The sequence below is a fragment of the Notamacropus eugenii genome, chromosome 1 (genome assembly GCF_028372415.1).
Source record: "Notamacropus eugenii isolate mMacEug1 chromosome 1, mMacEug1.pri_v2, whole genome shotgun sequence".
NCBI lineage: Eukaryota > Metazoa > Chordata > Mammalia > Diprotodontia > Macropodidae > Notamacropus > Notamacropus eugenii.
In genome coordinates, this window is record NC_092872.1 from 53,736,932 (window position 1) to 53,749,536 (window position 12,605).

Genomic DNA, 12,605 nt, shown 5'->3' on the forward strand with positions numbered 1-12,605 from the left:
TTCCTTATCTTCAATCACTCAGGTTGCCTTCTACCACTTTCTCCTTCACCCCTGTTTCATATGCTGAAGTAGCCTTACCCTTTACCAAGGCTAACTTTTCTGCTTCTTTAAGAGATCCCATTCCATCTTGTCTCTAAAAGACTGACCCCTCTGTCATATCCACTCTCTCACCTCTTTCAATCTCTCCCTCTTTACTGGCTCATTTCCTACTGCCTACAAACATACCCAGGCAGCTAGGTGGTACAGTAGATAAAGCACTAGATCTGGATTTAGGAGGACCAGAGTTCAAGTCCAGTCTTAGACACTAGCTGTGTGACCCCAGGTAAGTCACTTAACCCTGCTTGCCTATTTCCTCATCTGTAAAATGAGCTGGAGAAGGAAATGGCAAACCACTCCAGTATCTTTGCCAAATAAACCCCAAATGGAGTCACGGAGAGCTGGACATGACTAAAATAAAACAAACATGCCCATGTCTTCCCTATCCTGAGTTCCCTCCTTAATCCTTCCTTCTCTGCTAACTATGGTCCTGTATCTTTTTCTGCTCATTGTAGCTAAACTCCTCCAAAGTCTAACTATAATCTGTTCCTCCACTTTCTCCTCTCACTCTGTTCTTAAATCTCTTACAATCTGGCTTCCAACCTCAACACTCCACTGAAACTGTTCTCTCCAATGTTACTACTGATCTCTTAGTAGCCAAATCCAATGGACTTTTCTCTATCCTCATTCTCCTAGGCCTCTCTGCAATGCAACCTTTGACCCTGTGGATCACTCTCTCGACACTCTCTTATCTCTAGGTTTTCAGGACACCACTGTCTCCCAGTTCCCCCTTTTTCTGCATGTTCTTTGCTGGATCCTCCTTTAGATCCCACCTTCTAACATTGTTATCTCTCAGGCTTCTGTCCCAGGCCCTCCTTTCTTCTCTCTCTATACTACTTCACTTAGTGATTACATCAGCTTCCATGGATTTAATTATCATCTTTATGCTTATGATTTCTAAATCTTCCCTTCTTGACCCTATCTCTTTGCTGACCTTCAACCTCACATCTCAAACTTCCTTTCAGACATCTCAAACTGGATGCCTAATACACATCTTAAACTCAGGATGTCCAAAACAGAATTCATTTTCTTTCCCCTTAAGCCCTTCCCCCATCCTACCTTCCCTATTACTATAGAGAGTAACACCATCCTCCCAGTCCCTCAGGCTCCCAACCTAGGAGTCAATCCTAGACTCCTCACTATCTCTCAGCCCCCATATCCAAGCTGTTGCCAAGGTCTGTCAATTTTATCTTTGCAACATCACTGGAATACGCCCCCCTCTCTCCTCCGACACTACTACTCTGATGCAGGCCCTCATTACATTACTTCTGGATTATTTCAAAAGCCTGCTGATGGGCCTGCCTACCTTGGTTCTCTTCTCACTGTAATCCATCCTGTAGGCAGCCACTAACGTGCAGATTTGATTATGTCACTCCACCACTCCAGTGGCTCCCTGTCACTTTCAGGTTCAAATACAAAATGGTCTCTTTGGCATGCAGAGCCCTTCATAAACTAGCCTCTTCTTGCCTTTCCAATCTTCTTACACCTTACTCTCCAACATATATTCTTCAATCCAGTGACACTGGCCTCTTGGCTGCAGGCATTCTTTCTGGCTGTCCCCCACACCTCCTTGACTCTGAGAACTAAACTTCCTGGCTTCCGTTAAGTCCCAAATAAAATCCCACATCCAACAAGAAGCCTTCCTTCACCTCTCTCAATTCCAGTGCCTTTCCACTGCTAGTTATTCTCTATTCACCCTCTACGCAGCTGGCTTTACATATACTTGTTTGCATTCGGTGTCTCCTCCATTAGATTGTAAGCTCCTTGGGGGCAGGGATTGTCTTTTGCCTCTTTTTGTAACCCCAGAGCCTAGTGCAGTAGGCACTGAATAAATGTTCGTTGAGCTGAATTGATTACTATTTGAAAGGCCTTATCCTCTTTGGAGAGAGTTACGTTTCATTTAGACATATAGCAAAGGTCAGAATTCTAACACCCAGCCCTCCCCACCAAAAAAGCCCGGACTGTTAAGCAAGTGAAACTCCCAACAACTGCGCCTCCTCCAATAGGGAGGAAAACTGCAACACTGCTCAAAGCAGTTTCTGCCAGTGGGGATGAAGGAATGGGAGTGAGTGGGGGGCGGGGGAGAGTAAAGAGATCCAACATTGTGAAAGGCATGGTACTGTTTCTCCAGGAGTTTCCAGATTTCAACTACAGGCCCAGGGCAGAGCCCTGATATCCTTTCCCTATGTAGTAGCTGTGGGGGAACTTACCACAGTGGCCAATAGCTATGAGGGATGATCCTGGGGACAGGCTGAGGGAAGTTGCAAAGTAAGACAAGGGGATCTTCTCTACAACCTGCAGACAGAAGAAGAGGGTGATACTGGGTTCCATCAAGAGCGAGGATCAGGCTGCTGAGGAGTGCTTTTTTGTTCAGTACTGCTGACCCAGAATCACTGCTATGTGTGGGCATGTACCACAAAGGCCCAAATTCCAGGAACTTAAAAGTCTGAAGTAAGAAATGGTATCTCAATTTGACCTCCTGGCCCTGCTTCATGATGCTTAAATCCACCTATTCCAGGCTATAGTGCTGTGAGACATGGGGCACTGTCTCACAGCCTGAGCAAGGCTGTGACCTATTTCATGCTGTGCCCTAAATGGGTCTGTGGCTCAAAGATCACCTTTTTAAACTAGGCATTCTTTCTCTTGGCCTGCCCAGCCCTTTCCTGGGAGAAGCAGCACTAGTACCTGTTTCTGATGGAGGCTGTAGAAGAGAACTTCCTCTTTCAACCCAAAGCCTACATAGACCAGCATGCTACTGTTCCAAGGGCAGAAGTTAGCTAGAGAAGGAGGTAAGTTGGTTGGAATCTATAGGGAAAAGTCAAGAGTGAGAGAGGTCACAGGAGAGATCAGTAATGTCCCAGATAAAACAACCAAGCTGAACGAACACTTTTACCTTTGGGTTGGTAGGTGCTGGAAAGCTCAGCCAATCTACAAGTTCGCATTTGTCTCTGAGCCAATCTGAAGCCCAGACACTAACTCTCCGGTCTGCACTGGCAGCCAACCATAGCTCTCCCCCTTCCAAACCAAAGTCATAGTACTAGAGAGTGAAAGAAAGAGAGATCTTGTCATAGGCCCCTAAAAGTCAGACACTGACACAATGAGACCCTTCCACAGGCTAAGCCTCTGGCTCCCTATCAGTTATAGCTCTTTTGTTTTAAATTTTTTTTAGTTCTAAATTCTCTCCCTCCATTCTGTCCCTCCCCCAGGCATAGAGAAAACAAGAAATACAATATCCATTGTTCATATGAAGTTATCCAAAACATATTTCCCCATGGGCCATGTTGTCAGTTGTAATTCATCAAACTGATGTGACTTTTTCAGAAGGCTATATGTCAGACTAGGCATCAGTGGCTAATGTTTACCACATTTACCGCACATAATTAGCAGACCTCACCTCTTTGCTTTTGCTCTGGATCACAGTGATAGATGAGCCTCTATGGTCATCCAGCACCCGGATGGTAATTCCTGTCCTTGGGCTACTCACCGCCACAATTCCATCTTTGTCTCCAGAAATGATGGTCTGACCTGTAATGATGGGAAGAGATTATAGATAGCTCTCACAGCATGGAGGCCCTGGATAGAAGCAGAAAACAAGGCTGTGCCAGAAGGCAGACACAAGGAGATAAATTCTTTTGTCAGGAACAGAAACAACTATTTTACCTACAAGAGTAAACAGTGGAACTGAAGCATCCTGGTTGGTGAAAACAACTGGCAATGGAGGCTTTAAAGCTGGATGATCTTTTGCTGGTTCTGTTCTAGTGTGCATTCCTCTCATGTACGGGTTAGATCAGATGGCCAGTGACATTCCTTCCAATTCACAAGTTCGGTAATTCTGTAACCCCATACCAGTTCCTTCCTATACCTGATCTCGGTCCATCAGAACATGTGAGTCAAATTATCAGTTCCCTTTCTCCTTTCTGCCTTACTCCTTTCCTTTCTGATTCTGCCTTGAATCTGGCATTTACCTCTGGTTCTAAGGAGGCTAGGTTACTTAGAACGCTGTCCATGGTGCTTAGAAGCCAATAAAGAACATGGAATTTTAAAGGCGAAAGGAATCCACAAACATTCCAACATGTCGTAATATACTAGACGGGACATTTTGGGACTTCTACAGAATGTACAGAAACTAGATGTTGCTGGAAAAACCATTAGCTTTTAAGCAATGTAGAATACATTACATTTATCACATTTTTGCATATATTTCTGTATCTTCACATAGATTCATGCCATTTACCATTCTTTCCTCCTCTACCCTTACACTTACCAACTGTGACAACCAGACATATTGAGGCCTGAGAAGAACTAGAAGAGGATGGAGGGGAAATATATGTGAAACTTAGAGAAGAGCTGAGGGAACATGAGAGCCCAGAAGAAGACTGAAGTACAGTCAGAGTTCAGAAAACAAGATTTGAATGGAAATTTAAAAGGCTGATCAAGAACTAGAATGTTCATATTGTGTTACCAGGGACTGCAGAGAAGTGCATAGCCCCACAACAGGAAACTTGGAAAGAACCATATATAATCTCATTTAAAATGAGTAGTAATTTGGAGAGCAGAAAGTTTGGGTCTTTTCTAAACTACTGAATTTGTAGGTAGATTGGGCTCATTTGAATTTTATTTAATCATACTTACAAAAGTTTCATTTATCATTTTTAAAAGTAAGTTTCTTATTTGATAAAACCATAGTATGGTACACCTCAGATAAGTACAATGGTTGGGGAATGCAATGTTCTTGTTAAATGATGGCTAATTCATCTGTGCCTTGAAACTGCTTGTTTAAATTACTCTCCTAGAGTTCCGGTAACCATTAGCTTCAGAAAAATATATCATTTTATTAATATAAGAGGTAGACTAAAATACCAACACACATTGGAAGAAGCCTATTTTAAGGTAAGGAGAAAAAGTTTCTTATAATTTCCACTAAGTAAAGAATAAACCCAGAAAAAAGTAAAATCTTTTCCTAAAAAATGACATAGGCAGAAAGTAAACAACTTTATAAGCTCATGAGACATAATAGTCAATCACAAAACAGTTCAATGAAATATCAAGAAACTAGAGGTGTCTCTACAAAATGTGGCCATTGTAATATACTTCTTAAATTAAATTTTAAAAAAAGTAAGACATTTCCAAAAGGTGGATGATTGGACAAAAGTATGTATGAAAGATACTGTAGTGGAAAGTGTGCTGTATTTGGAAGTCAGAGAACCTTGCTGGGTCAAAATGATGGAACCTTTGGAAAAAAGTTACTATTGTATCTTAGAATTCGAGGTAGGACAAGAAAGGAAAAAAAATGTGGGCTTAGCGTGACATACACCATAGATTCCCAAGGAGTATTTAACAAAACTTTGTAAAGGGTCAGGTAGAATCTTATGACTGAGAATTTTAAGTCAGGAAGGAAGGGAATCTTTTAAGAATGAAATTCTCAAGACACAGAAACAATCCCACTGAGGAGAAAAAGGGAGGAGTTATCTGAGGACACTAATGCAGCTATTCCCCCAGCCCCAGCCTTCTAACTGGTCTCCCTGCCCACTCTTCTCTCCTGTTCATTGCTGCCAAACTGATAATCCTAGAGCACAGGTCTGATCACTCTCCTCCTTGAGAATTTTCAGCAGCTCCCTATTTACTTTAGGATAAGATACAAACTCCTCTGTTCATCATTCATGACCCCACATATCTTCGTAGATTTATTCCCCTTTGTGCACTATTTTCCAGCCAAACTGGCCTTTTTGATGTTCTGTGTCCAACATCATACCTCCTACCCCCATCATTTTCTGCTGGCAGGTCCCTCTCCTCCCTTCCATCTAGATTAGACTGTCCTGCCTTGATTCTGTCTCCTGTAAGGCTCAGCTCAAGTGCTACTGACTACATGATCTTTCCAGGAGTCACTGTCCCCTCCCAGGCCCCCAAAGAACTTGGTCTACATTTTATATCTACTTATTTGTGTAGCTGCTGTTTCCTACCCTTATAACCTAAACTCCTTGAGGGCAGAGAATGTTTTATCTTTCCTTGAGCAGTGTCTAGGACACAATGCGTGCTTAACAAATACTAGCTGAAATGGACTCAGTGATCTGGTCCCATCCACTCTGTTACTGTGGACAAGGGACTAAACTTCTGAGGGAGACATGCCTGGGTGAGAAACAGCTTAGGACAAAGACACAAAGCATGATCACACATGGCATGACTTCCAAGAAGCTTGAAGATTGGTCTTCCATTCCCCCCCAACCCTTTCTTGGTAGGGAATAGGGCAACATTCTGAGGAAATGGTTACCTGGGAACTGAGATGAACGAGAGGACAAAGATCGTAACTAAGAACTACAGCTTAAGGCCAACATGAACTCCTGAAAAGTTATCAGAAACAGAAACACAGTGTACATGACTACAAGGAGTTAAATGGAAAAAGCAGTAACAGAAGAAATGAAACTAACACTGTAAAATTATAAATGTCATGTCTGGCCACAAAGAGGAGATGCCTCCTGAGATTGTATGTCCCTCCCTCCTTTGCAGAAGTGGGGGACTACATAAGTGAAATGCTACATATAAAATGTATGGCCAATGCTTCGTTTACTTTATTGCATGCCCACCCTCTCCTCTTTTAAAAAGGTAGTATTAATTTTTAAAAAAGAAATTCTAGCTACTGCTAGGAGAAAAGGAAAGGTGGAATATAAAAGGTGGTGGGGGAGTGGAAACTGTAAAATATTAATCTTCAGATTTAATACTAAAGGCAGAGCCAAGATGGTAGAGTGATACAAACTCCTCCAAACAGATCTAGAAAATGAACCAGATTAAATTTTGACAAGGAAATTTAGAAAAATAAAATCAGTGAGTCTTTTGTCCAGCCCATCTTGGTGTAGGGAAATAGACAGGGAGGTCTGTGAACACTGGGGACACTAGTCAGACCAGAAGCACACAATTCATGAAGCCCATGTATACTCCAGAGCTCGGGAAGAGGGTGTGTACCAGGGCAAAAAGATGTCCCAGACGAGTCACCCTCAGACCTGTACAGAAGCACTACCATAGAGACAGGTACCAATTAGCAGCTTTGTTGACCACCACCCAGTTCTGTGTCACAGATCTAGGGCAGAGTGAGAAGGGAACCTGTGCAAAATGACATAGGGAGGCCTTCAGTGGTATATGAAGACAGGAGGAAGCATAGGAGGAAGCAGAAGTTTGGGTCAGACCCTGGATTCAGAACACAGTCTCACTCAAACACCTAGCCCAGCCTGTAGAGAAATAACCAAGCCAGGATTCCCAGGCAAAAGGGGAGTTTATAATTCTACCAGTCCAAACAAAGAGAATTTTCCAGCAGCTGATGGGGCAGAATCTAGCAGAAGGCTACTCTTTTTTTTTAATGGAAAAGTTAGAATAACATTTATTATGATACAATTCAAGGAAATCTGGGATTATTTTCATTCTATCTATTCATGGGATCAAAAGGTTTAGAAGGAACTTTTAAATCCTCCCAGTCTAATTCACTTATTTTACAGAAAAGTGAAGTAACATTTTTCAAGTTCACAGAGGCAGTAAGAAACAGAGAGGGGATTTGGATGTCAGTACTACGATTCCAAATCCAGTTTCAAATCATGTAGCATTAAGTGGAACATTAAACAAGGAAATGATGTCATGCTTAAATGCACCATTGAAAAGGAAAGCATATCATGGGTGGATATTCAAAAACTAAATAATAGAGAATTTGAACTTAGACAGGAAATGATACTAACAGAAGTCTATTCTTGCAGAGACACAAACCTATGTCAAGACCTTGTAGAGCTCAGACCAGGAAGCCAGCAGACTTTTCCCTGGATCAGATCACATTAGAAGGAATAAAGGCTTGCAGACCTACTAAATGCCTCTGAGATTCTAAAATAACACAATACTTCATATCCCAAGAAAGCAGCAACTGGTCCAGCCCAGCCCTTTCTTCCAGAAAGGCAGCAGAGTCCAGCCCTGACCATAAGGGAAACATGAGCAGTAAATGATGGCGAATGTGATAGCTCCATTGTTGGAACGAGTTTGGTGTTGTTTCTAAATGAAAACTGAGAAAATTAAAAAACAGCAAGTAGAATTTGTTCATTTAGTCCACTTTCCTAATGCTTTTTTGAAGGAACATGTGCAAGTCACCATTCAATTTTTCCTATTTCAACTGAATTTCTTGTAGCCATTTTACCTTATTAAGGAGAAAGAAAATATAATGGCTTATTTTACTGACTTTTTTATAAAAGCAGAAAAACTTTTGCTTTAGTTGTAAAAAAGAGAACACATAATAAACTATTTGATTTGATTTCTCTTTAATTGTACACTGCTTCTGAACATCTAATTGCTTTCAGTTGTCTAAATAAAATGTTTCTACCAAAAGAAACAAAAAACAAATTTGAAGTCAGGAAGTCAGCTGAAGAATGGGAAAACAAAAAAAGAATCCCATCATAATGATGATGGATGGCAACACTGCTCAAGATGCAGAAGATAGGAATGACTCCAGGATATCTATAAGCAATGCTCCACAGAAAAACACGGAGGGAAGTGGGGGAGCACAAATTTATTTAAAATTCCTGGAAGATGAAGAAAAGGTTAAAAAAAAGAGTCAAAAATGTTTTTATAAATAAAATGATAACGTTTGAGGAAGAAATGGAATAGAAATGAGAGCAATGGAAGAAAAAACTGGAAAAGGAATTAACAGCTCACATGGGGTACAAAACCTTGCTCAAACAACAAACTCCCTGAAAATTAGAGTGGACCAAATGGAAGCCAAGGTCTCCATGAAACAAGAAATTTTAAACCAAGTCAAAAGATTGAAAAAAAAAAAAAACAGAAGAAAATGTAAGGTATTTCATAGCAAAAACAAACGATCTGGAAAGCAGAGAAGAAAACAATTTAAGATCATTGGATTATCTGAATATCATGATTAATAAAATAGCCTCAATATAGTACTTTAAGAAATCTTAAAAGAAAACTGTCCAGATCTCTTAGAACTAAAGGGCAAAGTGGAAATAGAAAGAATCCACTACTCACTTCCTGGAAAAAACTCCCAGAACATCACAGCCAAAATTCAGAGCTTTCAAGTCAAAGAAAAACTATTTCAAGCAGCCAGAAAGAAAGAATGCAAGCAGTACCATACTTAGGATCACACACTATTTAGCAACCACCACTATAAAGGAGCGGAGAACTTGGAATACAACGTTCTAGAAGGCAAAGGATATAGGCTTATAGCCAAGAATAAAAATCAGCAAAATTTTCTTGCAGTCATTTTACCTTACTATGGAGAAAGAAAATGTAATGGCCTATTTTACTGACTTTTTTATAAAAAAATCTTACAGGGGAAAAAATAGACCTTTAATGAAATAGAGTACTTTGAAGCATTATTGATGAAAAGATCAGAATTACCTAAAAACTCTGAAGAGCAAACAACACAGAAATCAAGAGAAAAATAAAATAGTAAATTCGAATGAATACCAACCATAAAGGACTAAACGAGTATAAACTGTTTTCATTCTAATATGGAGAAATGATGCATGTATCAACCCAGTTTTATCAAGAGTCAAAGGAGTTGTTTCAGTTATGTTTTATTGATCTTAAGAAAAAAATGGAAAGCGAGGGAAGATGAATACACTCTGGGGGAAGGGAAAGGAAGGTTAGGGAAAATTCTCTCACATATTCAGGGTCCACAAGTAGAAATTTACACAAACATGGAGAAAGAGGTGTGGAGAAGCAGCTGACATTTAAACCTCACCTCACCTGAACCAGTCGATGGAGGGAATACACACACACACACACACACACACACACACACACACACACACACACACACACACACAGACACAGACACACAGACACACAGACACACACACAGACACACACAGACACACACAGACACAGACACAGACACACAGACACACAGAGACACACAGACACACAGAGACACACACACAGACACACGCAGACACACAGACACACACAGACACACACACACACACACACACCCCAGCTGGGTACAGAAATACATTTCACTCAATAGGATATATGAGAAAAAGAGAAGGAATGAGGGAGAATTATAGGGAGGACAGATTGAGGAATTAGTGCTAAGCAAAAACCAATGCAAAGGAGGTAAAAATAATCTTCATAGATTTTTTGAGGTGACAAGGAATGGGAAGCTTATGGGATGCCCACAAATAGGGGAAAGGATGAACAAATGATGTTATCAGTGTAATAACCAACCAGGATCCCAGAGGACTAATGATGAAACATGATACCTACCTCCTGAAAGAAATGAAGGGCTCAGAATGCAGAATAAGACAAATATTTTTTGGATATGGCCAATGTGGAAATTTGTTTTACTGATTAACTATTAGATTGTTTTGATATATGTTTATAATAGGTTTTATTTTTCCTGAGTGCTCATTTAGGGGTGGGGAGAGTTTGAAAAGGTATTGACTGATTAAAACAAATAAAATATTCTTTTAAAAGAGGTTTGGAGGGAGCCAAGATGGCGGAGTAGAAAGACGCACATACACATAGCTCCGAACCCACAACCCACAGATCGGCTACAGGGGAGCAAAAAGAGGTTTGACATCTATGTGCTAAGACGGTTTACCCCTACTTTGTAGTAGGGGTCCATACAAAAAGAGAGGGAGGGAAGACATGGTGGGAGGGTGTGACAATGCAGGAAGGAGAGGTTGAGTGAAATACTGTCACATATATCACAATGAAGGAGGGAATAAGAAGTTTTAACTGTTTCCTGGGAAGCAGACAGTAATGTAAGCATACAGTACTCCCTGCTCCTACATATTAAACTAAATCTTGTGAAATAATAAGGGTCTTTAGGTGTATTTTAAAATTCTGATTGCTATGATACCTTGAAATTGTAATGGTGGTTAAGTAGAAAGAGGACAAAATTAAAAGCAAGTATAAAAGTTAACATCTTCATTTCATTTTATAGATGGGGAAACAGAAGCTCAAAGAAAGAAAGAAATCAAAGGTCACTCAGGAATAGATAATGAGAAAAGATATAAGTTAAAAATTCTCTGCACTGAGGGAAAATATGGACAGTCCTAAAAAAAGTGTAATTTATAACAAACAACTCACATTTTGTATTGTGTTGTTTTAGTGGTGTATAACTCTGCATGACCCCATTTGGGGTTTCCTTGGCAAAGATACTGAAGTGATTTGTTATTTCCTTCTCCAGCTCATTTTACAGATGAGGAAATGGAAGCAAAAACGGGTCTGAGGCGGATTTGGAGGCAGGAAGGCACTCTATCCATTGCGCTACCTAGCTGCCCTAACTCACATTTGCCTAGCGCTTTACAAATCACAACATACTCTTCTCACAATCACTGAAGCAGAAGGAAGGCTATGTGACTTGCCGGAGACTATCCAGCTAATAGGTGGAAAGAACAGATAGGAAGCCAACATCTCTCAGTCATGGTTCCAGGACCACTTTGACTCTGCCATATTTACACACATTTGGAGAGGTGAGTTCTATGTCCTCAGTCCCATCAGTTCTTCCTCAATCCTACCACAACCACTAGAGACCATAGGGAAAGAAAGTTACCACTCAGCTTCAACAGACTGGGGGCTCTCCTAAGCTTGCTGCCATCCGTGGAGGGCAGAAGTCCCAAGGAAGCTGGTCCCTGATTCCCAGATAAAACACTGGGTTAACCCTCACCGTCCACAGAAAAGGAGATGGCTGTCAGTGCTACAGGATGAGGGTGCATCTTCAGCTCCATCTCTGTCCGGGAAATGCTGAATACACGGATCGTGCCATCACTGTAGCCTGCCACCACCTGCTGGTGGTCAGCTCTGCGGCTGCTGGCTCCTGGACTCCATGCCAGACACAAGCAACTCTAAGAGAAAGAGAACTCATGGACAGGCTGCCCCCAGCTATCATTTCCCTCACTACACAAACTCTACTTCTATTAATGCAGTGCAAGCTGCAATAGAGAATAAGTTCTTCTGACTACTACATCACACTGTGTTTCACCCTGTAATGTTAAGTGAAGTAGGATTTTTTGCTGTTTTTCTGGATTGAGTTTTAGCCAATCAAGTGCCTTTGACCGAGTCTTGCCTTTGATTGAATCAAGAGTCTTTGATTGGAAACAGTATGTATATATATATATATATATATATATATATATATATATATATATATATATATATATATGTACATATATATGTATGTATGTATGTATGTATACACACACACACACACACACACACACACACACACACACACACACACACACACACACACACACTCTGCCCCATGAGTACCTGATTTAGCACCTGGAACTGTACCACCAGCTCCATGCTGGTCAAAGACCACACCCGAACACTGCCATCATCACCACAAGTGGCACAGTGGGACTCAGTAGGGCTAAAGGTCACTTCATTCACCTGCAAGGACAGGAGGGGAGATGCTGGCATGAGCACTATATGAGTACTCGCCTTTCTCTCACACACCAGAGAGAAAGCTATTACAAAAGACTGGATTGTCATCATTCCAACAGGCAACTCTTTAT

General features: G+C 41.0%; 1 protein-coding gene across 3 annotated transcripts in view; it reads right to left on the reverse strand.

The window, feature by feature from the left end:
* Nucleotides 1-12,605, reverse strand: part of WDR90 (WD repeat domain 90) — a 51,959-nt gene that overhangs the window by 1,287 nt on the left and 38,067 nt on the right. For all 3 annotated transcript variants that reach the window (XM_072601522.1, XM_072601514.1, XM_072601532.1), the window contains 6 exons: nucleotides 12,358-12,480; nucleotides 11,753-11,930; nucleotides 3,491-3,621; nucleotides 2,990-3,133; nucleotides 2,782-2,901; nucleotides 2,307-2,391 (listed from right to left, as the gene is read on the reverse strand). In XM_072601522.1, the coding sequence (XP_072457623.1) occupies nucleotides 2,307-2,391; nucleotides 2,782-2,901; nucleotides 2,990-3,133; nucleotides 3,491-3,621; nucleotides 11,753-11,930; nucleotides 12,358-12,480 (781 nt within the window). The remainder of the gene's footprint in view (nucleotides 1-2,306; nucleotides 2,392-2,781; nucleotides 2,902-2,989; nucleotides 3,134-3,490; nucleotides 3,622-11,752; nucleotides 11,931-12,357; nucleotides 12,481-12,605) is intronic.